Source organism: Peromyscus maniculatus, chromosome 16, assembly GCF_049852395.1.
Source record: "Peromyscus maniculatus bairdii isolate BWxNUB_F1_BW_parent chromosome 16, HU_Pman_BW_mat_3.1, whole genome shotgun sequence".
In the NCBI taxonomy this organism is placed as follows: Eukaryota; Metazoa; Chordata; class Mammalia; order Rodentia; family Cricetidae; genus Peromyscus; species Peromyscus maniculatus.
In genome coordinates this window covers 13,140,862-13,165,750 of record NC_134867.1, presented here as the reverse complement: position 1 = coordinate 13,165,750, position 24,889 = coordinate 13,140,862, and the positions used below count along the sequence as shown (strand labels likewise).

At 49.8% G+C, this 24,889-nt stretch overlaps 1 protein-coding gene across 5 annotated transcripts in view; it reads right to left on the bottom strand.

Moving 5' to 3' along the window:
• Foxo3 (forkhead box O3) overlaps positions 1-14,337 on the bottom strand; it is a 102,178-nt gene extending 87,841 nt beyond the window's left edge. Inside the window, exons 1-2 of one of the 5 annotated variants that reach the window (XM_006982768.4) lie at positions 14,104-14,337; positions 12,319-13,035 (exon numbers count right to left, since the gene is read on the bottom strand). In XM_006982768.4, the coding sequence (XP_006982830.1) occupies positions 12,319-12,936 (618 nt within the window). In that variant the 5' untranslated portion in view covers positions 12,937-13,035; positions 14,104-14,337. Of the gene's footprint in view, positions 1-12,318; positions 13,204-14,103 lie in introns of those variants that run through there. The other 4 variants (XM_076552389.1, XM_006982767.4, XM_076552387.1 and 1 more) reach the window with 4 other exon arrangements.
• Between the last annotated feature and the right edge of the window lie 10,552 nt (positions 14,338-24,889).

Below are 24,889 nucleotides of genomic sequence, written 5' to 3'. Positions count from 1 at the left end.
CAAACAAAATTCTAGGCATATTTTTACTTCATGAAAAACTAAAACAGGCTGATCAATTAAAATTTGGTTATAGAATATAGGCATCTTTAAATCTTCAAATGAGAATTGCAATTTTTTATTTAAAAATTCACTTGGTAATCTTTTTAAGCCTATTTTAGAAGTCAATGGTTTCCACTAACACAAGATTGCCTCCCTAATTTAACACACAGTGAGTGCCTCCCTAATTTAACAAGTGAGGATGGGTGCCCACAAGCTTCCAATTGGTATCTGCCACAGGCCGCCTTAACAATCAGGCCAAGGGCACTTTCAGTGGTCAGTTCAGGCTTCTTTCTCCAAACTACACAAAAGATGTACCTGATCTAATCTCCCCCCACCCCAAAGGTATCTAGACAAATTCTTGAACTCATAACTATGTTCCTTAACCAGAAGCAGTCTCTGATTTTATGAGATTATTAGAATAAATCTCTCCCTACCTATCAAGGAACAACAACTAACCCTTGTCCAAGGTGAGGGCCAAACATTACCTTAGCAACTGGGTGTGATAAAGCCGAAAATACAGCCCAAATCACAGCACCTTTCCATCTGAAATAAGGATCGTTCTTGGAAAGGAAGAGACTAGCTGGGACTGATTGAGGAAGTTCAGTTCAGCGGAGGACATGCACCCGTTCAAACAGGAGGCTGTAAACTTATCTTTCCTGGATGGGGCTGGAGATAGAAGGCCTGATCTAGGACACTAATTTCAAGAAACAGTATCCCAGCTCACCCAGGGAGTTAGCTACCTGAGCTAAGAGCCCCAGAACGCTAAAGCAGCGCCCCAGAGCATCTGCGGGAAGACCGCTCTAAACACGCCAGCACCAGGTTGTTTCCAGATTTCCAGGCCCGCTTCATGGGTTATATAAATGGTGCAGATGGTCTGATCTTTTCGTCTTTTCTAAAGAGATTCAGATGAATGCTTGAACTCACAGCTTCAATTTTACTCAAAAATGGCTTGCTTCAAACTGTGTTAGCCCGTGGGGTCTGTGGGGGGCTACTCGTCTGTACAATACATGCCCTGATATACAACAGCAGACGGATGCTGTTGATGGGGCTATACAGAAAAAGAACCAGCAAAGAGAGACGGCCCTTCTCAGGCGACCCATGGAACCGACGGCCAGAGAAAATGAGGAAACAAAACACAGTATGAAAAGTATGAAGAGTCAGCGAGACTAAGCAGATTAACCTGGGGACGAACACTGGCTCAGAGGCCCAGAACAACCAGCTAAGGCCTGAGTGCCGAAAGGCCTTACAGCAAACACTGACTCTTTACGTGTGTGTGTGTGTGTGTGTGTGTGTGTGTGTGTGTGTGTGTGTGTGTGTGTGTCTCGGGGGGGTTACGGCATGGATGTACTCGGAGTGGAATGAAAGGAGCTGGGAGTGGTGGTGCCAGGCCATGCTCTCGGCATGCAGGAGGCTGGAGGAGCAGGATCTCACTCGGGGCCAGACGGAACTACACAGTAAGACCCTGTTTCTCTCTCTGTTTCTCTGCTTCTCTGTTTCTCTTTCTCTCTCTCTCTCTGTCTCTCTCTCTCTCTCTCTCTCTCTCTCTCTCTCTCTCTCTCTCCTCTCTCTCTCTCTCTCTGTCTCTCTCTCTCTCTCTCTCTCTCACACACACACACACACACACACACACACACACACACACACACACTCCCCAAAAGTTCAAATGCAGACATCTAGGAAAAAAAGTGTTTTATTTTGGAAAACTGTTAAAACAAGAAAGAAACTTAACTGAATATTAAATAAACTTAAGGAATATTAAATAATATTAAGGAGAACTAAAATGAAAAAAAAAATCAAGAGAAGGTGGCAAGCAGGAGGCTTTAAACATCACTCAGCACAAGCTTGCTGTGAACTATAGAGCCAAGGTAATTATCTGGATAATTTATAATGAAAGAGCAGCAGTTTTAAATTTAATAAACGTACTTCAGGAAAAAAGGCAGTTCTGAGATGTGAGTGACCTGAATGGACACCTTCACTAGGCCCTTTTTTTTGTTTTTTGGTCGGCTAGGGATGCACTCTAGCACTGCCAGATCCTAGCCCTCCATTCGACCACACCACCAGTTTCCAAGGAGACACCAACAAGCTCCAGTGAATGGAATTTTATGCCCCCTCGCTTAAAAGGCTACCGTGGGCACTGGCACTGCCAGCTCAGCTGCCCTCCGCCCTCCGCCCCACCCTGTCTGCGTGCCGGCTGCTTGAGTTATCGGGCAGGACCGACCCGCACACTCACACTTATCAAGGGGGCTCAGGCTATCATCTGGAGAGTCTCCAGATTCCACTCGCCTATCTTCACCAGAAGGAAAGCCACGGCCTGGGTTTCCTCCGGCACACACAGAATGACCTGTGATATGTAGCATGCTGCTCGTCGTCGTCCTGTTCTATTAGCACATGGCTAACTGAAACTAGCACTTTGGGGCCTGCTCAGCCATAGTGCCTTGAAGACAAAAGCAGCCCACTCTGCAGCAGAGGTAACTCACCTGACTGGCAACGTGCGCTACGCAGCAGCTCCGACTGCCTTGGCAGCCCACCTCTGAACCTCAGGACGGCTCTGCAGAGAGTCAGCCACCTCAGAAAAATATTTTTAATACCTTTAATTATGAAATCTGATTCTGAAGCCAAACTTCTGCCAGGAACTTGCAAACTTTTTTTTTTTTTCTTGAAACCTACTTTTTCTTGGGACTCTGCCATCACCTGTCTGCCTGCTGCAAAAGCACAGATGTCCTGTTGTCGGGAGGCACAAGTCCCTCAGGGATGAAAGCCCAGCCCAAAGACTGTCTACACACTATGTATTACTCTGCCATTTCTAAACAGTGCACTCTGTATGTGACCCACGCTAAACCAGAAGGCAGAACTGCTGAATCTACAGTTTGAAAGTGTAAGTCTCAAGTTCCTTAGTCGCCACTAAAGGCCCAGCCATGCACAGATTCCTTGGGTTTTCTTCAGTCCATGAAAATATCCAGGGAAAGGGGCAAAAATCACGGCCCAATTCCACTCCTCAACTGTGGTGGTTTGAATGAGAATGGCCCCCAAGGACTCACATAGATTTGAATGCTTGGTTCCCAGTTGGCAGAACTGTTTGGGAAGGATTAGGAGGTGTGGCCTGGCTGAAGGTGTGTCACTGGGGTGGGTTTTGAGGCTTCAAAAGCCCATGCCATTCCCAGTTAGCTCTGTCTTGTAGTGATGTCTCAAGATACAAGCTCTCCAGCGCCATTCCTTCTGGTCTGCTGTCATGCTCCCTGCCAGGCTGGTCATGGACGACTCTCCAAAACTGTAAGCCATTAAAAGCTTTAGTCTCTAAGTTGTCTTCGTCACGGTCTCTTCACAGCAATGGAAAGGTCACTAAGCCAGCAGCTCGGAGACGCTGCCGCCACGTTAGATGCTATCAGCCTCAGCTCCAAAGATCCACAGCGATCCACAGCACTCCGCAGGATGAATGTGAGCACCACTGGGGCTCTACAGAGAGAATGCAGCAAGCAGCATGCAGAAACTCCTCCCTAGGTGGCTGCGGTTTAACTTTCAAATCACTGTATCCCACACACACTCCAGGAGGCAGAAGAGCATAAAAGAAAGGGTAAGAGCCCCAGAGTCAGGCTACGTTTTCATCCCAAATTACTTTCGGTGATCTAAACCATTTCCTTCTCCTGGGATTTACTTACCTTGTGGGATCAATGTTAAACATAAACAAACAAACGAAAAACAAAATCACATAGCTGAGCAGTTGGCACACGGTGTAAACACTAAGCAAGTCACAATTACCTTGCTTCCAATCAGGTCACACTCAGAGGTTCCAGGTAGCCACGAATCGTGGAAATTCGTGATTCAACCCCCTGCAATCACCAAGTCTAAATAAAACTATCATCGCAAGGTGGGGAGCAAACAAAGAGTGATGGCAGATTTCAGCACCACAGAGTTAGAAGTTCAGAGTTAACAGTCTCCCCAGATCCACAGCCACCAAGACTGGACTAGAAATCACGTTCAGGCTCACAGGACTCGGGGAAGGCCTGGACCACAATCCAAACAGTACTAAAACAGAATATTCTACTGATTTTAACACAATCTATAATCTTCAGAGTGTGTGTGTGTGTGTGTGTGTGTGTGTGGTGGCCAGAGCTAAATTGTCACTTTTAGGGTGCACTCTACCTGCTTTTTTATATCTTGTTTGTTGAGACATGATCTCTCAGTGGTCTGGGGCTGACCCATTGGGGCTAGGCTGCTAGTGTGCACACCACACAGCAGAGTGCACCACACACCAGTGGGCAGGGGTGTGTGCTTGTGAATGCACGTGCGGAGGCCGGTGGAATGTACCAGTCATCTTCTTCGGCTCTGACTGCCCTCAAGACAGGGCCTGCCACTGAACTAGACACTCGCCATTTGGGGCTAAGCTGGCCAGAGAGCTCTTGGAATCCTGCTTCCTCCTCAGTTTTAGGGGCACAGGCAGCCACGCCCTGGCCTTTTACCAGGATTTGAACTCAGATCCTCACACTCGAGAGCAAGTGCTCTCACCCATGCCATCTCCCCAGGCTACCATGCCCGCTTTCCGCGGACTCTGGGGCGCAAACTCAAGTCTTGGCGCCCGCATGGTAAACCATTTTACCAAGCAAGCCATCGACCCAGCCCCTCGGTGTCAGGTATAAATAATTATTCCTACAAACATCAGGACCAGATATGCTAAGGCACAAAAGGCAGCCAAGAGCACTTTCAGTGGGGAAAAGCACACCTGTGGGGAGGATCACGTGACCCCAGTCTTCAGTAGCTGAGTTAGGGAGACTGCAAGTTCAAGGACAGCCCGGGCTACAAAGCCAGACTCTTGGAAAATTAAATAAAAATTCTTAGTTAACTATTTTAGGCAGGAAGTGAGCATGGGTCTCAGGAAACCAAGGCTTTCTTTTAGAAAGTTACTTTTAGTCTTTAATCTCCAGCTCAAATTACCCTTTTCAAACGATGACGTTTAGTCACGGATGCACTATATACTAAGAGTTCTTTAGATCAAGACATCTTAGCTTTACGGAGGAAGATACAGTCAGGACCAGTCTCAGGACCTGGGCACTCCCTCCCTGTGCTGGCTCTGAATTTAGGTTCCCCGCGGCTTCAGGAACAAAATGACCACTTTAAGAGGTACACAGACTGCGAGAAGAACTATGGATTCTCCCTACACACGCACATACAGGCCTTCAAAGAAGTGAACGGTAAACTTCAAACCACACTAGGAACTGCACACGCATCCCCACGGACTCGTCTGTCACCCGCTCACTCCGAAGGGAAACACATGGCTAGGCTGTTGCCGTGGGTGCCGAGCCCCTGCCCTGGCCCCTGCCAACTGTGCCAACTGTGCCGTGAGCCTTCCTTGTCCTGCAATCGCTCCTCGCTGCTGGACTAGGGTGCCTCGGACAACTCAGGTATGGGGAGCCTCAGGATAACCTGGCTCCTCTTGGCTTCTTCACCACAGGCTAGCAGGGCCACAGCCAACCAGGGAGTTAGCATGTGTTCACTCTGCAGCGCTATGGCCTAACAGTCACCCGGCACTAGGGGAAAGAAGAAAAAAGATCGAGATGAAAGCCCAAGCACCCTTGAGAAGTAGGACACTGACACTCTAAAGCAGCCTACCCTGCACTGTCCTCCAGTCACACATCTGCACCCCACCAGGCCGGGGCCAGCACAGCCCTCCACAGCTGCAGACGGTTCTTTTGGTTTTCCTAAGCGGGGAAGGGGATGAAAGTGGTCAGGGTCATGGATACAATGACTGACGTTACCGAGACTCGCTGGCAGTGATGTAATCAGAATCTGGGTCTTCTAAGTTACCTGCCTAACCACCTATTCAGAAAATCCCTAACTCAGAAAAGCCACAGGCTGGCCCTGACGTGGCTGGTCACGCGGACTGACTGGTAGCTCCTCTCCCTTCACAGGTGACTTATCTCCTAGGAGACCGATATGAAACTTGAAAAGTGCCTCCAAGGCTTACATCCCCAAATACAGAAGATTCCAAACAACTTCATTTCACTGACCAGCTTCGCTCCCGTGAGAGAGGTAGAAACTTTGCGCTACCAACTACTCAGGGACCCTCCCGAGTGCGCTGATGCTGAAGACAGCATGGTACACAGACGGGCAACCCCGACTTCATCCCTTCCTTAATGAAATGCCGTCCGTGGCGCTGCCTCCCAGTTCTGGTGTGAACTGTAGGTTTCCCAGACTCTGACAGTAAGGAACAAACAGTCCAGGAGCCTCCACCTTCACACCACATCCTGTCGACATCCAAGCCAGGTGGCCTAAGGCTGCTGAAACCTTCACACCTGCGAGCATCCCGGTCACCTCACCAGCTCGGTCCTGAGTCACAGTTTCAACTTTCAGCAACAAGAATCTCAGAAGAAGGCCACCCTTATGGGCCGAGGACACAAGGAACCAAAAACCACCTCCTGGTGTCAGAGCACATCCTGGCCTGTCTCTAACACTGTGGACGTGTGAGAGTCAGAACCAGGCAGGAGTCAGGGCGTGAGCTGGGCAAGGAAGCCTAGAGGACTTCGTCAGCAGGACGAACTGAGCGCTGGTGGAGAATGGAGGAGAGAAACAGGCCCTCCTGTGAGAGTCAGCCCAGAGGGAGGAGGAGGAGGAGGAGGAGGAGCCAGGCAGAGCAAATGAAGTGGGAGCTTGCAGAACTGGAAACAACCTGCAGGACAAGAACAGCTGTGAAACTACAGTGGCTATCGGCAGACACTACCCAGCAGTGGTGCCCTGCACTCCTGTGAACACACTTCAACCACACCCCAGCAGGCCGGGAAGCTCTGACCCCGTCACGCGTGTGTCCCTGGCCTCGTACTTCACCAGAAAGTGGAAGTGCAGCTTTTAAGACCCCCTTTGGTTACGAATGTGGTCAGTGAAAAGCCCTGCAGATGATTCAGCTCTGTCAGGCTCCACGCCCCGCAGAGGACTGAAGCGCTCGCCTCGGTGCAGTGCTCCACACAGGTGAGCACTCTGGAAACTCAGGCTCCTCTCAAACTGACTCCAACTCCGGGCCTCAGGCTGCAGAGGCTTCCCATCTACACAGCAAGCTCAAAGTCACCTGCCGCGAGCTCCAGGACAGAGGCTCTGGGAAAGGTGGAAACCCAGGTGTGCAAAATGCCAAGCGTGAGCAGTAAGGACACGCTCACAGGGCACAGCCTTCCTGGCAGCAGCCTGTCTGCCCTCTAGAACATAAACTCGCGTGAACTGGAATTTTGTCTGCCGTATCCCGCCACCGTATCCCTGGGGCTGGGCAGAATGCCCTGTGAACAGTATGCTTTTAAGAAACAGATGCTGACAGATGCTGAACGAATGGAACAGGGACTGATGGAGGTGGGCACCAAGAGTTTCCATCCTGCCACCTTCCATCACTTACTCCCAAGTGTCCTATCAATGGATAGTAAGGAACACACTTGTGGAGGTCTGCTCCCCAGCTCTTCCTCAAGTAACCAGAAGGCAAACTGGTTCCTAGACGCCTGTTTGTGACACATATAAAGGAAATAAGTAAGTCAGGAAAAGAATCAAGTTTGTCTTCCAAAGGAAAGAGATATTAGAACAAAATAAACTCCATTTTCCCTCCAGCCCTAGAAATCTGCACTCTGGTCAGCAGCCATGGGTAAATGGGAACTCGCCAAAACGCACGGGCCTGCCCAGCTCACCTCAGCACTGTCAAAGGTGGATGATGGGTAAATGGGAACTCGCCAAAACGCACGGGCCTGCCCAGCTCACCTCAGCACTGTCAAAGGTGGATGACGCCTGCTAAGTTTTGGGGTTTTTTTTCCAAGTCCAAGTAAACAATTTTTTTTTTAGTAGACAAGGCCTTTTCATTATCTTCCAGATAAAACTATCTGGTATGTTTAAATACAAATCAGAAGCAAGCACTAAAAAGTTTATCTTCAACACGTTCTATGGTATCATTTCCCTAAAATAGAACCCTCCTAAAGTCTCCTAAAAATAAGTCCGCTATAGTTTCATTTTCTGAGGAGATAAACACACGAAAACACACACTTAGCTTCTCTCTGAAGTGCCTTTCTGTTACATGAGGTTCAAAGATCAAAGTCTAAGAGGTCCAATTTCTTCACTCATAGGTCAATGACACAGCTCTGCTAAAGAGGAAAACAGTCCCCTGTGCGGGCTGCTGTAGAAAGAGGAAGTGTGTTATTGAGAATCACTGACAGAGAGCGCTGCCAGAGGAAATTACAAAAGAGCCCAGGCCAAGCAGAAGACAGATTCTTCACACACAACTGTAACTGGCCCTTCGGCAGCCAAAGGGGCAAATATCAAGATTACAAACCAACATGGAATTATGGCTGTGTCATTTTGAAATTTAAAACTAAATTAAAATAACATTTTTTTAAATACAGTATGTTGAAGTCTCCCCAGGTCTGGGGTTCCTCCCTGGAGGCACTGTGGGCAGGTCAACCCTCATCTTTTTTTTTTTTTAACCTTGGCAACACTTTCCCATGAAAGGCTCAGACTTGGAAGACTCACCCTCTGCACTGGAGCAGAAGTCTTCACACAGTAGGTACCCCAAAGAAACCCAGGGCTGTTTAGTATGACCCTGCCCTAACCCTGAGAAATGAGTGGGTGTGGGGATCTGGATAAGGGAGTAAATGATGAAGTGGGGTTCCTGGTAAACCCCAGAGTCCTTGGGGTCTCCCAATACAAGGGGAACTGAGGGAACTCACTGCAGTGCCCTTCAAGTAAACTTAATCTGAAGAGAGGAACTTTACCCTTACATCTGGTTGTTGGTCTACTGTAAGGCTGAGGTAAGGGAGCCTGGGAGAGATAGCCATCACCCCCCTAGGCGTAGCATGCATTGGGCAAGGGCTTCCTCTTTTGTTAAAATGCTATCTTTCCTGCCATTTGTGCTACTTCAGGCTTCCTAAGCAACCGACGGACGACAGATCATGCAGCGACCCAAATATGACACCCCCACCCCACCCCCCCACCCCGTCCTTCTGATGCTGGAATAACCACCAGTGTCCGCAGGCTGGCGGGAGGGGCAATTGTGCTTCTCAGGAAAGCAAATTTTTAAAAGACCAATTTCAAGAAAACAGTGTGAGAAAGCCCAGTGACCAAGACCTCTAGACCTGTAGCTACTAATTAGCCTCGTGCTCCTTGTGATCTGAGAATAGTCTCAATCTCTGGAAATACCAGGTTCTTCTCCAGTGAAAGGATCGAACTACATCAGCAAACTTCGTCCTGACTATACATTAGGATCACCTGAGGAACCAAAGCAAAAAAAAAAAAGCGCTGATGCTGTCACACATGAGCCAAATTCCATCCAATTCTCTGAGCGCTAGTAGTTTTCAATTGTTCCCAGGTGACTCTAAAAAGTCAGTCAGCGCTGGAAATGACTGGTCTGCGTTCCAGCTTCCAAGGCTCTTTTCTAATTCTTTAATCCCGTAATTTGGGGGGTGTTTTGTTTGTTTGTTTGTTTTGAGATAGTCTTTCTAGTAAGTAGTCCCGGAACTCACTCTGTAGCCCAGGCTGGCCTCACACTCAGAGGCTGCCTGCCTCTGCCTCTACCTCCCGAGAGCTGTGATTAAAGGTGTGCACCATTATGCTCCAGCTTCATTCTATAATCTTAAAGTGATCATTCTGGTTACAGAGTCACATGATGGTCTGGCCCAAAAAGCCACAAAAGAAGTAAGTTTAAGACCCTGCATACCTGCCCTGTATGCAAGTGTCTGCAAGGTAATCTGAATTCTAGACCATTTTAGAAGCTAAACACTCTAAAGAGTAACTCACAACGAAAGCAGTGTGGTTAAAGTGCAGGTTTCCAAAATGACTATTACAGGAGTGAGTTCCTAAACTCCGAGGCATGGAAGTGGGTCACACTTAGCTCCTGACCTTTCTCCCCTTTACCTCGTCTTCCAGCCCCACCAAACCAGCAAAGAGAAAGGCTGCCTACTAGTCACAGCCAGTACATAAAACCAGCTTCGAGTCAAGGGCCTTCTCTCTGCATCATTAGAGACACGGACGTCCCTGCCTGGCCATTGCTTTTGATGAAGATCAACTTACAAAAACTTCAACTAAATTACATTCCTTCCAGTCTTCAAGGATTACTTGACACACAGAATTAAAGTACAAATAACGAGAAAACATATGCCCTGAAACACATAATAAGCCTTGAAGTATTCTATTTTTAATATTTCATATGGCTTTAGTAAGATAGAGATAGCAGTGGGGGGGGGGGGAATTTGAGACAAAGTCACAGTTATAAAACCACATATGACTACCCGCCCCGCTCTACTGAAATCCTGAAATCTTTATGAAAATATGGCCCAAACTCAATTCATGGCTACTTTTGGTAACCACTTTCTGAAGTAAGTCTAAAAAAAATTAAACATTCAGACATACAAAACTGGTATTTCTATAGACACAATAGCTAGAAACACTATTGTGGAACTAAACTGCTTTTGTAATCCTAGAACTCAGTGGATGGGGCTGGTGAAGGCGGTTAAGGGGTGAAGTCACCTGCCACCAACCTAATGGCCTGAGTTCCACCCCAGGACCCACATGACGAAAGGAGAGAACCACTCCCCAGAGCTGGCCTCTGACTTACACGCACACAAACACACACACATTCTCTCTTTCACACACACACACACACACAAACTGTAAATAATACATACATATACACAGACATTCATTAGGAAGGTTAAAAGCCCTATGTTAATTTTACAGTTAAGTAACCTTCAACTAATAGATTCTCTATAGCTAATTCAAATATGTAGGATTTAATTTCAAGTATGAAATTTTTGAGAAATATTCCAAACTCCCAAAAGCATTTTGCCCAATTCTACACACACCTTCCCGACAATGTACACAGACATAAACCCTTGCCATCCACTCCAAAGCCGTGTTCAAAGCTATCACATTAGCAATACTTGGAAACAGAAGCCCCATCCCTTCTGGAAACAACCCTCACCTCACACTTATGTCATCCCTTCAGAAATCAATAAAATCAGATCAAATATAAGACTTGTAACATCAGCATTGGAATCATCATCTGAAATGAGACAGATATGTGGAATGGTATCAAAACACACGTTTGGCTTCTAAACCATGTAAGCAAGGCCTCTTCAGGACGAGGTCACTTTTTGGGAGACATTTTAGCTGCAAGGCTTTTAAAGCTCTATTTCAGCTCTCCACAAAAATGAACTGTTCTTACTTTATACACCTAAAAACCTAGAACCCAGGAGTCACAGAGGTCCACAATGACAGAGAAGTAAGGAAAAAGAAGAAAACTGTAAGCAAAAGCAAGGGTAAGTGATGAGGGCCTCTGCGGCGACTTCCAGGGGAATGGGCCTGGAGGTGCCCAGAAGAGCATGGCAGCCCAGCAGGGAAACAGGAGTTAATCTCTTTGGATGCCTAACCGAGGAAGTCATTACATCATAGCCTTTCCTCACCTCTCCCCCTCCCACGTGTCGGGTGCCCCAAGAGGCCGAAAAGGAACAGAAGTCTCTCTCTGGCTCATTTATAGGTAGAAGCCATTACGCCCAACCCTTCTATCAACCCCCCTCCCTCCCACACAGGTAAAGCTCAGACTCGAGTCTCCAACGCTCGACCCCGGCCTCGAACACTGCCTGCAGCAGCATGGGCCTCCACAGGAACAGCAGGTGTAGCCGGTACACTTTGGGGTGACGAACCTGGCCTGTTCTGAGCCCCAGAGCATTTCAGAGGCTACCTGCTGGCAGGCTTGCTGGAGTGACAATTCTAAAGAATTAAGGTATGTGAGCAGGAAAGGCATGAGAGCCGGCCAGGAAACAGTCTACAATCATTGCTTTTTCTAATGGGATCGATTTGCCTGTTAGTGTCAACACCCACAGGCACAAGTTGGACCCAAGGATCCACATTCAGTTTGCTGGTATCATGCTCCTGCCACTGACTTGAACGCAGTCCCGAACACTCCCCCACACACGCCCCTTCCCTCCACCCACACTGTCCTCGCTGCATCCCACTTCTATTCCAAAGTCGGCCGCGGACCTACCTCCTCGCCCCAATCGGGGTAACCCAGCAAATACAAATGTCCCCGTCCTTCCCTCGTTACTGTCCCCTGCCCACAGCCTCCTCACCTAGGCATGCCCAAGGCTTGCTCGGGACACTCCTTTTCCCCCTCTGAGGCCATTTCCAAGCTTTCCTCCTCCAGGGGTGAAAAGAACCCCCTCTCCCCTCCAAAAAAAAAAAAAAAAGCCTTACAAGAGAGGCTTCCCTGCCAACCCTCCCCGGGCGCGGGCGGAACGCTCGCTTCAGTGCCAGCCCCCGGTAGGTACGCACCTTCCAGCCCGCAGAGCTGTTGCTGTCGCCCTTATCCTTGAAGTAGGGCACACAGCGCACCATCCACTCGTAGATCTGGGACAAAGTGAGTCGTTTGTCCGGGGAGCTCTCGATGGCGCGGGTGATCAGGTCGGCGTAGGACAGGTTCCCCCAGGCATTCCGCCGCGAAGAGCATTTTCTCGGCTGCCCGGAGCCCCCAGCCGCCCCCGGCTGCGGCGGTGGCAGTGGCTGCTGAGGCTGCAGCGGCGTCTGCGTGCCCCCACTCAGCGCGCCTGCGGCGGACGCTGGCCCGGACCCGAGGTCCTGCCCTCCGGGAGCCAGCAGCCTGGCCGAGTCCTCGAGGAGCAACCCAGAGCCCAGCGTGCTGCTCAAGCCGCCACCGATCACCATGGCCGAGCTGGCCCGGCCGCCGCCGTCCTCGTCGTCTTCATCGTCGTCCTCCTCGGGGATCATGGAGTCCGCGGCCGTCTCCCCCGAGGGCTTGGCCGGGCTCGCCTGCAGCTCCGGCCTCTGCAGGGGCCACGTACAGGAGCGCGGCCGACTCTGGGGCTCGAACTCTGGGTCCAGCTCCACTTCCAGCGGAGAGAGCGGGACCGGGGAGGCCGGTGCCTCTGCCATCTTCGCCGCCTGCCCGCCGCCCGCGGCTCGGGCTCTCGCGCCCAGGCTGGGTGCGGCGGGAGAAGACCCGGGCGCCGCGAAGGCTCGGGCTCCGGCTGCCTGGGGAAGCGCGAAGAGAGAGTTGGTTATCCCGTGCGGGAGCCCAGTCCTCCGAGACTCCTCGCCCGCCACCGCCGCCGCCACTGCCGCCTCCTCCTCCTCCTCCTCCTGGAACGGGCGGACCTGGGGACGTGCGTCCCGCGAACCTGGCGCAGCAGACGCCGCCCCCTGGCCAGGCCGCCCGGGAGACGCGAGCGAATCGACGGCCGCGCACGGGGCAGCCCCCTCCCCCGCGGCCGTCGCCAGATCCGCAGGTCTCTCCCGGGCTAGGTGGCGGGGCGGAGGGAGGGGGGACGGGGCGGAGGGAGGGGGGCGGGGGGAGGGGAGGGGAGGGGCGCCCGCACCCGTCAGTGGGCAGCCTGCAGACCCCAGCCGCACAGCGGAGGGCGGGCGGGCGGAGGGCGGGCGTGCGTTTGTTTATGTTTCGCTCCGGCCCGCCCTAGTGCCTCCCGCGGAGGCGCAGCCCAAGTCACCGGAGTCCCGGGCTCTCCTCTCCTTCCAGGGCCCTGCGACTCTTCCCCCCCCTCCTCCCCGCCCCCCGCACACCCCTCCCAGACCAGTGGCCCGAGCCCAGGGCTGGCGCAGGCAACTCCCGTCTCTTCCTCTCCACCCGAGGACCAGCAGGGCGAGCGTAGGGGGGGTCTGGGCGCAGACTGGCCGGGGTCACTTCCAACAAGAAAGAGAGAGGGCCGACCCCGCAGGAGCGGCCACCCAGAGGATCTTGGGGTGTGTTTTCTGGGGGACGTGGGGCCCTCCGCCCCCTTCCCGGCCAGAAACGGGAGGGAGGAAGCAAGTGGGAACATAAATCTTCCAACAGGTCGGGAAAGCGCCAAATCGCTCGGGCTGCCAGAAAACCCGGACCAGCACGTTCATCACCTCCTTGCTCCCGCTGCTGCCATCTTGACAGTTCCCCCCTTCCCTCAAGTCCTTTAAAGACACGAGCGGGAGGGAAGGGGGGGGGAGTGCACCGAGTCACGGGGAGGGAAAGGGAAGCGCCTGGCCCAGCTCGGAAACAGATCCGGAGTCACTGGGAAGGCGGCCGCCCCACGGCACAGCTCCGGCGCCTACCTCGGCTCCTTCCCTTCAGGGACGAGGCGGGAGGACGCACGATTCCGAGCGAGCCCGGGGCACCGCGACGAGGGGGCGCTCGGGGCGCCGCCGCAGCCCGCCGGAGGAAGCTCCTGTCAGCCTGCGCGCCGCCGCCGCCGCCTTCCACATTCCTCCTCCTCCTCCTCCCTTGCACGAGCAGGGCGGCCGCGGCGGCAGCACAAAGTTATAGACACACGCAGGGAGCCTCAACCTAGGCTGACGGCGGGGCGGGTCCCCGCCCAGGGGGAGGGCTGGGGCGGGGGCCCGGAGTGCGGCCGTGCGTGCGTGGGGGAGTGCGCGTGTGTGCTCGGTCGCGCCTGCGCGGGGCTGCGGAGTTGGGGGGGGCGGCTGGTGCGCGCCGCGGGCTGGGACTCGGGCCGCTCCGGCAGACCGGGGACCCGGGGTCCTCCGAGCTCCCGGGATCGTCAACGGCCACCCACAGCAGCACGCTGGCCCGGGACGGACCGGCGATCCCCGGGCGAGTTGGAGCGCACCACGGTGCGCAGTCGTGCGTGCCCTCTCCGCGCCAGGGCCAGCGTTTGGCTCGCGGGTCCCTGGCCTGCGCGTCCGAGCGCCCGGGTTCGGAGCCCGCCCTGGTATCGAGTTCCTCGTGAGAACCCGACACCAGGTAACACCCGAGATAAGACCCTAAGCGCAGATGACAAGGGTTACCTTGGCGTGAAAAGCCTGGCCAGCGAGGAGAGCGCTGCCTTGCAATAGGCACCGAAAGGTGTGTCCTGGACTCTCACCTGGGACGCCCAACCCCAGGCGTGCTTAGCTTTTCACGATTTCCCGGCAGACCCGGAAAAGTGTAACTCAGAAGAAAAGTGCAGTGCGCCCCAGTCCTAAGAGCGGGAGCAGACAGCGAACTGGAAGCGGGCTACAGTTTTATTATGATAGAGCAGCTGGCTACGTGCTTGACTTTTTAAGGTCTTTAGGCTCCAAACAGCACCTTGACGAGCCCTGAGCCCACGATCCGTGCCTCTAGACCCTACGTGTGTGCTTTCCGGCGCCACATGCGACATGCATACCCAAAGCCGACCCATTCGGATTCATGTGTGTCTTTCGGAGCAAAATCCTCTCGGTCACAGCAGATAAAAGTCGGAGCACCACAACAACCCAGTGCACACAGAGGATCGGCCGAGAAGCGCCTTGCAAAGGCGGCCTACCCTGGAACTCCGGCCTCCGGGCTTTGCGCGCGACCCGTCACTCAAGTGACGTGAGGCCCCGCCCCTGCACCAAGCTAGTTCGACGCGTACAAACAGATGATGTCATCGTCTCTCCACGCGCGTGACCCCGGAGCCCTGCGCCGCGTCGCCATTCGCTGCGCCGCTTCCTCGTCAAGCCACGCCGCGTGCTGACTGGCCGCTGCCACCAGTCTCCGGGGGCCCCCAGACGCCCCTCTCTCCCCCCCCTCGCCCCCGCCCCCAGCAAATAATAAACAATCGAGTAAAATCGGAAGGACGGAGCGGGGAGGGAGGAGAGGGGGAGCCAAGGCGCTCCGGGAGGCAGCCTTGGGCGCGCCGATGGCGGGAGGACGAGAGGGAGATCGTGCGGGGAGGAGGGAGAGGAGGACCGCGGCGGACCGGGGCGGCACGCTCCGTCAGGGCAAGAAACTTGCAGAACCTCGGCGAGGAGAGCCTGCCAGCGCGCCGGGCGCTAGGGCCCCTGGTGCAGGGAGAGGCGGGTGGGCGGGGCCTGGGGAGGGGAGGGGCCTGCGGGGGCGGGGCCTGGGGCGGGGCGGGGCCTAGCTGCGCAGAAGCTGGCGGGCGGAGCCGAGCGGCACGTGCGGGAGGAGGGGGCGCGCTGCACGGGCTCGCCCGGGATGCGCAGCCCCGGCGGCGGGCGCGCTTGTTTACCAGCACACGTGTGTGTTATTTTTGAAATGGAATGTGGCACTGGCGGCGCGGCTGGCGCGTGGGGCCGCCCGCGTCGGCGGAGGGACGCGGTGAGGCCCGCGCCCCGCGGCCTCCAGCGAGCGCAGCTGGGCGAGGCAGCCCGGCTGGCCGCTTTGCTCTTCCCGCATAGCCGGAGGCTCCGGCCGCGCATCCGGGCGGGCGGCGAGGCTCGCGCGCTACCCCAGCAGCTGCGGAGACGGCGGGCGCCAGCCAGCCGAGAAGGGCTGCCGCCTCTGCGTGCTGTTCGGGCTCCTGTCTTCACGAGAACAAAGCCGCAGCCCTCGGTACACACTGGTGCACACACCTGGACCACGAGGTGGACTCAACACCCTGCGCGCTCTGTGCTCTTGCTCCGAAAATCCCGTCTTTTAGTGCAGGTTTTCGGGAATGCGTGGCTTGGCTCATGTACAAATACATGCATTTCTGCCCCTCGGCTTGTCTTTCGAAAGGGAAGCTGAAGAAAGGAATTCTGCCTTCTAGGGTTGCTAGCTTACCTTAGGATCCGTCCCTGTCCTTTCCAGTCTGCTCCACTAAGAAGCCCCGAAGTTGATTTTAATTGACAGCATGCCAATGTTAGTTAATGATGTGGGGTCTCAAATTCAGCTTCTAGGGCCTGTGCTCCAAATGGGAGGTGGGGATTTGTGGAGAGATTAGTGTTTATTACCCAGAGTCTGGTGTTGGGCTCTTTGCCCAGGTCCAGGGAGAAGTTAGCTCACCGACGGCTTTGCAGTGTACAGCGCAAACTCCAAAGATTTCACTTACTGATTAGAAAAAAACAAACTATGAAAGAAACCCATGCTTCTGTCCATCCCATTAGAGTGCAAGACTGCAAAAGTAAAAAGAATGTGTTAACACTGGCCGGGCTCTGAGCCATTAGAATTTTATTACAAGCATGTTGGTGTTAATTTACAGAGTGCATATCCTAAGGGCATCCAAAAATTTAGGATGTTCTAAGAGTCTGTGGATTCGTTGAAAGTATTCTGACCCAGAGAACAGGGAATGGGGACCAGGCACATGATGCCATGTGTCTCAAAGACTTACAGTCTTAATTGGTGCCATAAGAAATGTTAAATATTTCAAGAGTTTGGAATCAATGCAAGGTAGATCAAGGACAAGCATATATGTTGGGTGTCAGATGGGTGGTTCACCCAGAGAATTCATCCCTGGGAAAAACTTGGACAACACACACTGAACCTCAGACACTGTTCCCTTGTATTGCCTTTCTGTAGCTGGAATTTTCTTTGGGCTGTCAACCAGTTCCCAAATAAAAACACAGAATTATTATTAATTATGAATGCTCGGCTTTGGCTTAGGCTTCCCACTAGCTCCTTGAACTTAATTTAACCTGTTTCTATTCCTCTATGTTTTACCTTTTCTTTCATTCCATATGTCCTACTTTCCTGCTTCCTCTGTGGCTGGCAGACTGGCCACTGGTGTCTCCCTGGCATCTCTTTTTCTTCCCCAAGCCTAAATTCCCCCTCCTACTTACTCCCCCTGCCAATAAATTCTGCCTATACCTCTTCCTTTTCATTGGCTATTGAGCTTTTTATTAGACCAGTCAGGTGCCTTAGGCAGGCAAGGTGAAATAGCAACACATCTTTACATAGTTAAACAAAGGCAACACATCTTTACTTAGTGAAGCAAATACAACACCTCTTTGCATAGTGAAACAAATACAATACATCTTTACATAGTGAAACAAATAAAATACATCTTGACATAGTTAAATATTATGTAACACCTTACCCTTCATCTGCCCTTTGTAACCTTCCTATCTCCATTTCCTCCCATGACCTTTGATTCCATCTAAACTTCATTATTATAGGAAAGCTGAGGAAGTATGGTGAGTGTTGACCCAGTCAAATGCCAGCATTATTGCTGTGACATGGTCTGTATGTCAAAATACTCTGATTGGTCATAAATAAAATACTGATTGGCCAGTGGCTAGGCAGGAAGTATAGGCGGGACTAACAGGAGAAAAGAAAGAACAGGAAGGCGGAAGGAGTCACTGCCAGCTGCCACAATGACAAGGAGCATGTGAAGATGCCAGTAAGCCACAAGCCATGTGGCAAGGTATAGATTTATGGAAATGGATTAATTTAAGCTGTAAGAACAGTTAGCAAGAAGCCTGCACGGCCATACAGTTTGTAAGCAATATAAGTCTCTGTGTTTACTTGGTCAGGTCTGAGCGGCTGTGGGACTGGCAGGTGACAAAGATTTGTCCTGACTGTGGGCCAGGCAGAAAAACTCTAGCTACACATTATCTTTAAGGTAGACATCTTCTGTTTTTGCTTTTAAGACAGGATCTCTTGTAGTCCAGGCTGGCCTTGAACTCACTATGTAGTTAAGGTTGGCCTTGAACTCCTGAGTGGTGATTACAGATATGTGCCACCATACCCAGCTAAGGTTAAAAAAAAAAAATCAAAACCTTCCCCACTTCATATTTCTTTCTGTGAATGAATCAAGGTGGTGACTATCCTCTCTCCTGTAAATTCAGCTACTAGAGGAAGAACATTTTAAATTTTAACCTGAGTAAGATGAATAAAAGCATTTGAGCACCCAGCTGTGAGGGGCCTGGGAAGAGATGCAGGCTCGGCTTCCTCGGGGACCACTGTTGTCCATTTGGCACCGTCCTCTGTCGGCAGGCCATGATGCTCCTCTAACCCCAGAGCCCAAATTCTCGGTGCTGAGCATGCTGCACTCCAGAAAGTGCTCGCTTTCCTTCCGAGTTGGCTTCTGTGTTATCTCAACAAATATGTGACCCAGCTAAAAAAGGAGAGAGTCCCCAACATTCAGGTGTATGGCTGCTCCCTCGTCCTGTCTCTTCCTCTATTCTCTTAGCAAACCAGTCATAGGGAAATGTTGAAGATCATGGACTGAAGTACATAGTGGTTGTCCCGTTATTCCAGGTCTTTGTCAACACTTGCTCTCCGAGAGAGCCTACATCTTCTGCCCTCTTGCTTCCCATGTGCCCCCACAGGCATGACCTGTTGACATGCCTTAGAAAGCTTCCCTAGCTCGGGACTGCCTGTAGTTCATCTGGAGGGCAGGTATGGATAGAAGAGAACCAGGGAGCCAGGACACCATCAGCAAGTGTCTACCTTGGATAAAAATTGGGAGGATGATAAATTGAGCTTCATTCTGCTTTGGTGTTAGGAGGCAACAACAGCTAACCTTTATTTGTTACTTACTGCGCTCTGGCCCCGGAACTGAGCACTTCATCTGCAGGTTAAGCCTCACAGAGTTCGTATGAGATTGGTTCAATAACACTAAATGACGAGATGATTGAGAACCCAAGCTCTGGAGCTCAGCCTGACTCCTTCATTGCCAGCTCTTGACTTTGGGGATGTTTTTCTCCCTAGAGTCCCGGTTTCAGATTGGGCTAATGACGTTATGGACTAAGAGCGTTTGGGTTCAATTGACACTATCCTAGGGAGGTGTTTTAACATGAAGATGGGACAATCAGATGGCTCAGCCTAGAGAGGTGCTTTCTGCCAAGTCTGATGACCTTTGGCCCTTTAGAGCCATGTGATGAAAGAGGAACCTGACTTCTGCACGTTGTCTGACCTCTGACCTCCACATGCCCATCATGAAAGGCTTGTGCCCCCATATAGATGTATCCACACGCTAACGACACTTACATTCTGAGGGCAGAGTCTGGCTTTGAAGGTTTTTTCAACCTTTGCCAGACAGATCAAAAGCAGGGGTGCTGGAGACCCCGACACAGGAACCACTTGCTCTGCCCCATGCTCCTGTGTTCACTCTCCGTGGTGACTGGCTCCTTCTGAGCGTGAGGACAGGGTTATTACCTGATTCCACTCAGGAGACGGGTCCACACGCAGACCACCTCGCTTTGTCTCCCGAACAACCTGCAGGGACAGAGACCTTCCCTCACTTCTTACAGGAATTTGCCTCAGGCCACACAGTGAGTAGCTGCCTCAGAATCTGGGTCAGTGTCTGTCAGAACCCGTGCCAGGTCTGTCTCTCCCAGCCTTGCTGTGCTTCCCCGTCACAGGCCCAGAGAAAAGGAGGGGGACCCAGCCACTTGGCCTTGACTGAGGGAGCTGGAGCCAGAGGGACCACAGACATTCCTCCCAGCCAGCATTTCCACAGCCAGCCCAGAGCTGCGGGTTGTCTGACCTAATCTGCCCCCGTGTGGCTGTGTGGTGCCCTCTCGAGTGTTTTCTAACACTGTTGGAGTATTGATTTACAACTTTTTTTTTTTTTTTTACTTTTTATAAAATCTTTATTGACAAATAATTCACATAGTATACAATTTGCCTGTTTGCACAATTTGATAGACTTTAGTCCAGCATCCTCATAGGCCCATGACACCATCACGGCTCTATTTTAGAACATCGCTGTCTTCAATTTCATACACACATACAATGTATGGTGATTACATTCCACCTGATTTTTTAAATGAACATAATATTTGCAATTATAACCATTTTTAAGTTCACAATTCAGTGGCATGAATTACATTCAAGATATTAATTACACTCATGATATTCATTAATTATACTCATGATATTAATTACATTTGTGATATTCATTGACTACATTCACAATATTCATTCAATAACTATATTTATGACATTCATTAATTACATTAATTGTGTTGATTTATTACATTCATGATATTATGTCCTAATACTACTGTCCATTTGTGGGGCTTTTCCATCACACAAAACAGAAACGATGTACTTAGGAAATCATTGCTCTATATTCCTTTCTTCCCCATCTTGAGATAATGTCTAATCTTTCTGTCTCTATGAATTTGCATATTCTATATATTACATGTAATACAATTCTATAGTGTTTGTCCTTTTTTTTGAATGTGAAAATATTTTATGTACAAGTGTAGGAGAAATAATATACAGATAGCTTGAACATTAAAAACAGGTTATAATTCAAAAGCTCAGGGTTATTTGAAACTGTAAAATATTTTCTCTGTAGAAAATAGTAAAAATGGTAACATTTCCCAATAATCCCTTTTAAGCCAAATAATAGCTGAATTATACATATAAATATTGATTAGATTCTGGGATATAGAAGAAACCTATCTTCATCTGTTCAGAGAGCTATGTTTTACTTAAGTTGTGTAAGTGAGATTTCTATTCATCTTCCCCTTCACTGTTTGATTTATGGCAGACATTTTTCTATAGGCTAATCCATAATCTAGAAAGATTTTAGCCTCCCCTCCTGAAAGTACAGCCAGCTTGATACAGTACAAATTCTTATCCTAATAGTGAAATGTTTTCAATAAAGCTTGCCCAGTGATTGGGCAAAACCAAAGCTTATAAGACATCGTCATCCTAGGGTCCTCCCTGATGGGTAGCCTCCGATTTACAACTCTTAAATTATTAGACAATGTAGCAACAGCAGCATCCCCCATGGCCACAGTCACGTGGCCTCTGCTTCCTAGCTCACTGTCAGGCCCTTTTCCTCCCTGGTCTCTGAGCTTTAACTTAACCCTCCCCCTCCCCTACCCCAGCTTGGCCCTGACATTCTGCTGTGGGTGGATTTGGAACATTGCAGTTCATGCAGTTGTGTTGTAGTTTGGAATGGACACTGTGGGCCGTTTACACCCCAGCATGCCCGCCTAGATTTTAGATCCTGGAAGATAGGGAGCCAGGATTGACACGTTTTGTTACCATCTGACCACTAAAGAAAAAAAAAATGAAGTGTTCAAGTTTTCTTTATGGAGTCTGTAAGTACATCTTGGAAATGTAAATGTCAAAAGGCTTAGTGTAAGACAGGAGCTGAGGAGATGTGAAGTCAACGTTAATGTGATGCTTCCAGAGCAGACCAGCAGGCAGTGGGCTGTTGTAAGGGAGTGGTCCATTTCGATTCCATTTCTTGTCTGGAGAAAACTTGAGAAATGAGCATGTGTCCCTGCCCACCTGTTACCTCTATTAGAATTTCCAGCTATTGGAACCTTAAATATAAATGATTTTATGTGCTACTTAATTCAAGACCATGTGGACATGTCCATGGCTCTTCAGGGTAAGTTGTGCCTCTTTGGTACAAATTGGTGTGTGCACTAATGTTGCTGGAGGGCTTCTCTCCAGGTTCCCCAAGCCCTGCAGTTCCACAATCCACTTATAAAATAATCACTCAGACGCTTATATCACTTATAAACTGTATGGCCGTGGCAGGCTTCTTGTTAACTGTTCTTATATCTTAAATTAACCCATTTTTATAAATCTATAGCTTGCCACGTGGCTGGTGGCTTACCGGCTTCTTTACATGCTCTTCTCCTGGCGGTGGCTGCAGTGTCTCTCCCTCCTTCTTCCTGTTTCCCCAATTCTCCTCTCTCTTTGTCCCGCCTATACTTCCTGCCTGGTCACTGGCCATCAGTGTTTTATTTACATAGAGTAATATCCACAGCACACTAATGTCACGTTTTCTGGAATTGTCTGACTAAAGCCCCCGTGGGGTGTGATTTGAGTCTCAGAGGACATTAAAGCTGGTCGTTGCTTCTCCTGTAACCACACCTTGCCTGAGAAACCGGAAGGTGATAGAGGAAAAGTGAAGTTTGACCGAGTCTGTATGGCGGATGTTAACGTCAGTTTAAAGTTGTTAGGCCAACAAGACAGACCTCATGCCCTGTAATAGCAAACCCTGGCATAGGAGTATGACGAGTAGAACTACCGTTGAAGTGGATGACAGAGTCACCAAGTGAGACCTGCGTGAGGAGGAAGTGTCGAGTCCTCCAAACTGGAGATATTTTATGAAAGTACAGTTTCCCATCCGCCCACACTCACATGGCCACTTGGATTCCCCACCCCATAAATTTGATACTATTGATAAATTGTTCTTCTAAACCAATCAGTCCCCAAACAAACAATTAGAACAGCACTTCTTTCTCAAAAGAAAATAAAAATTAGCCTACATATGTGTTAAGTTAGGCTCGTCATGCCTGTCACAGTTGTACATTTATATTAAAGTGGTCAGGCCAAAGGGTATATCAATATTTTGTAATTTCTGCATTCAAGACAGACTCATAGATAGCAATGTGAGGCAGCTTGGAAAATTCCTCCTAAATCCATAATATCATCTTTCCCAAGGAGATTTCTTTCTCTTAGATATAAATTAAGTTTATTGACCTTAAATACCGCTTAACATAAAACAAAGATATCAAGCTATTTTTTTAAGACATGCATTTTTACTTGTTTTTACATTTGAGGAAGGTCCTCTTGTCTTCATCAATATATATTCCCCCCTACTTTTTATCAAGAAATATAACATACATACCGAAAATTGCAGACCAGTTTTCAGTTTATGCCAGTGGCTGAGCTTAGTGAATGACTGTAAAGCAAACAGGTGAGTGGGGCCCGTGGGGGCCTTGGCTTGTACGGGCACTTGCTGCAAAGCCTGGGGACTTGACTTTGATCCTCAGGACTCAGGAAGAAGGTGAAAGGAGAGAACCATCTCCACCAAGTTGTCTGATCCGCACACATCATGCAGACACTCACATACACCACATACATACACAAGCATACCATACACATCACAAATATGCCACACACATCACAAACATATACACACACATCACAAACACATGTACACATGCACTCAACACATGTATACACATCACAAACATACACACACATCACAAACAAATGTACACATGCACTCAACACATGCACACACACACATCATACAGACACTCACACACACCATATACATATACACACATACCACACACATCACAAACATACACACACATCACAAACATATACACTCGTCAAACATACACATCATAAACACACATTAACACACATCACAGGCACAGACATACCACACACATGCACACATGCACTCACACATGCCCACACCTACAAATATACTAACACATCACAAACATACACACACACACACACATATGGATACACACACCTATCACAGACACACAAACATACCACACACACACACACATCACAGACATATACACACATCACAAACACATATACATGCACACACAAACTCGTGCACATACACATCACAAACACACATACACACACACACACACACACACACACACACACACACACGCACACACACATCTTGAAGAAGTTTAACTACCACCCAAGCCAGGACGGAACATTATGGCTAGCACCTGAGGTGAGCTCCCTCAAACCTCCCTTTCTCTCCTGGCTTCTCTGCCAGCCTTTGCTTTCTGGTTTTGATTTTCATGTGAATGGAATAAAACTGCACATGTTCCTTTGAGTCTTATTTCTTTCTCTTCAGTTATATTAGTGAGCTTCATTCATGTGGCTGCAGTGCGTTAATTTTCATCATCTTGTAGTACTCCGTTGTATGAGTAACTGTCTGCCGATACTCTATACAGGGTGACTTTATGTTAACGTTAATAGATTATTGGATTGTTATGGCAGCTGTAGACAGTGTTGAACCGAGCTTCCCTGGTATGCGTGCCTGAGTTTATCATGTATTCAGTCGTAGCCATGAGTATTTCCCACTTCTCTTGAAGCCAGGTTGTCCAAGGTGGCTGTGCCAGTTTACAAGTTTCCTTAGCAACCATATAAACATTCTTTTTGTCCACATTCTCAGCGCCAATGGAGCTGTGCTGTTCCACACACATACATCCCAAACACAGACACATTTACACACGCACATTCATACCTCACAAACACACACATACACAAACTGCACAAAATCGCATTGTTTCACTTTTGCATTTTCTTCTTGTAGTAACAATGGGTTGAAACACTTCATATTCAGCTATTATGTGTCAGTACCTCCACCGAAACAGCGTGTAGAAGTGTCTGTATGTCTTCAATCTTGGTGAAGTCCAACATCCCTGTAAAGGAGATAAGGTTCTCCTCAATTAGGAAACTGAA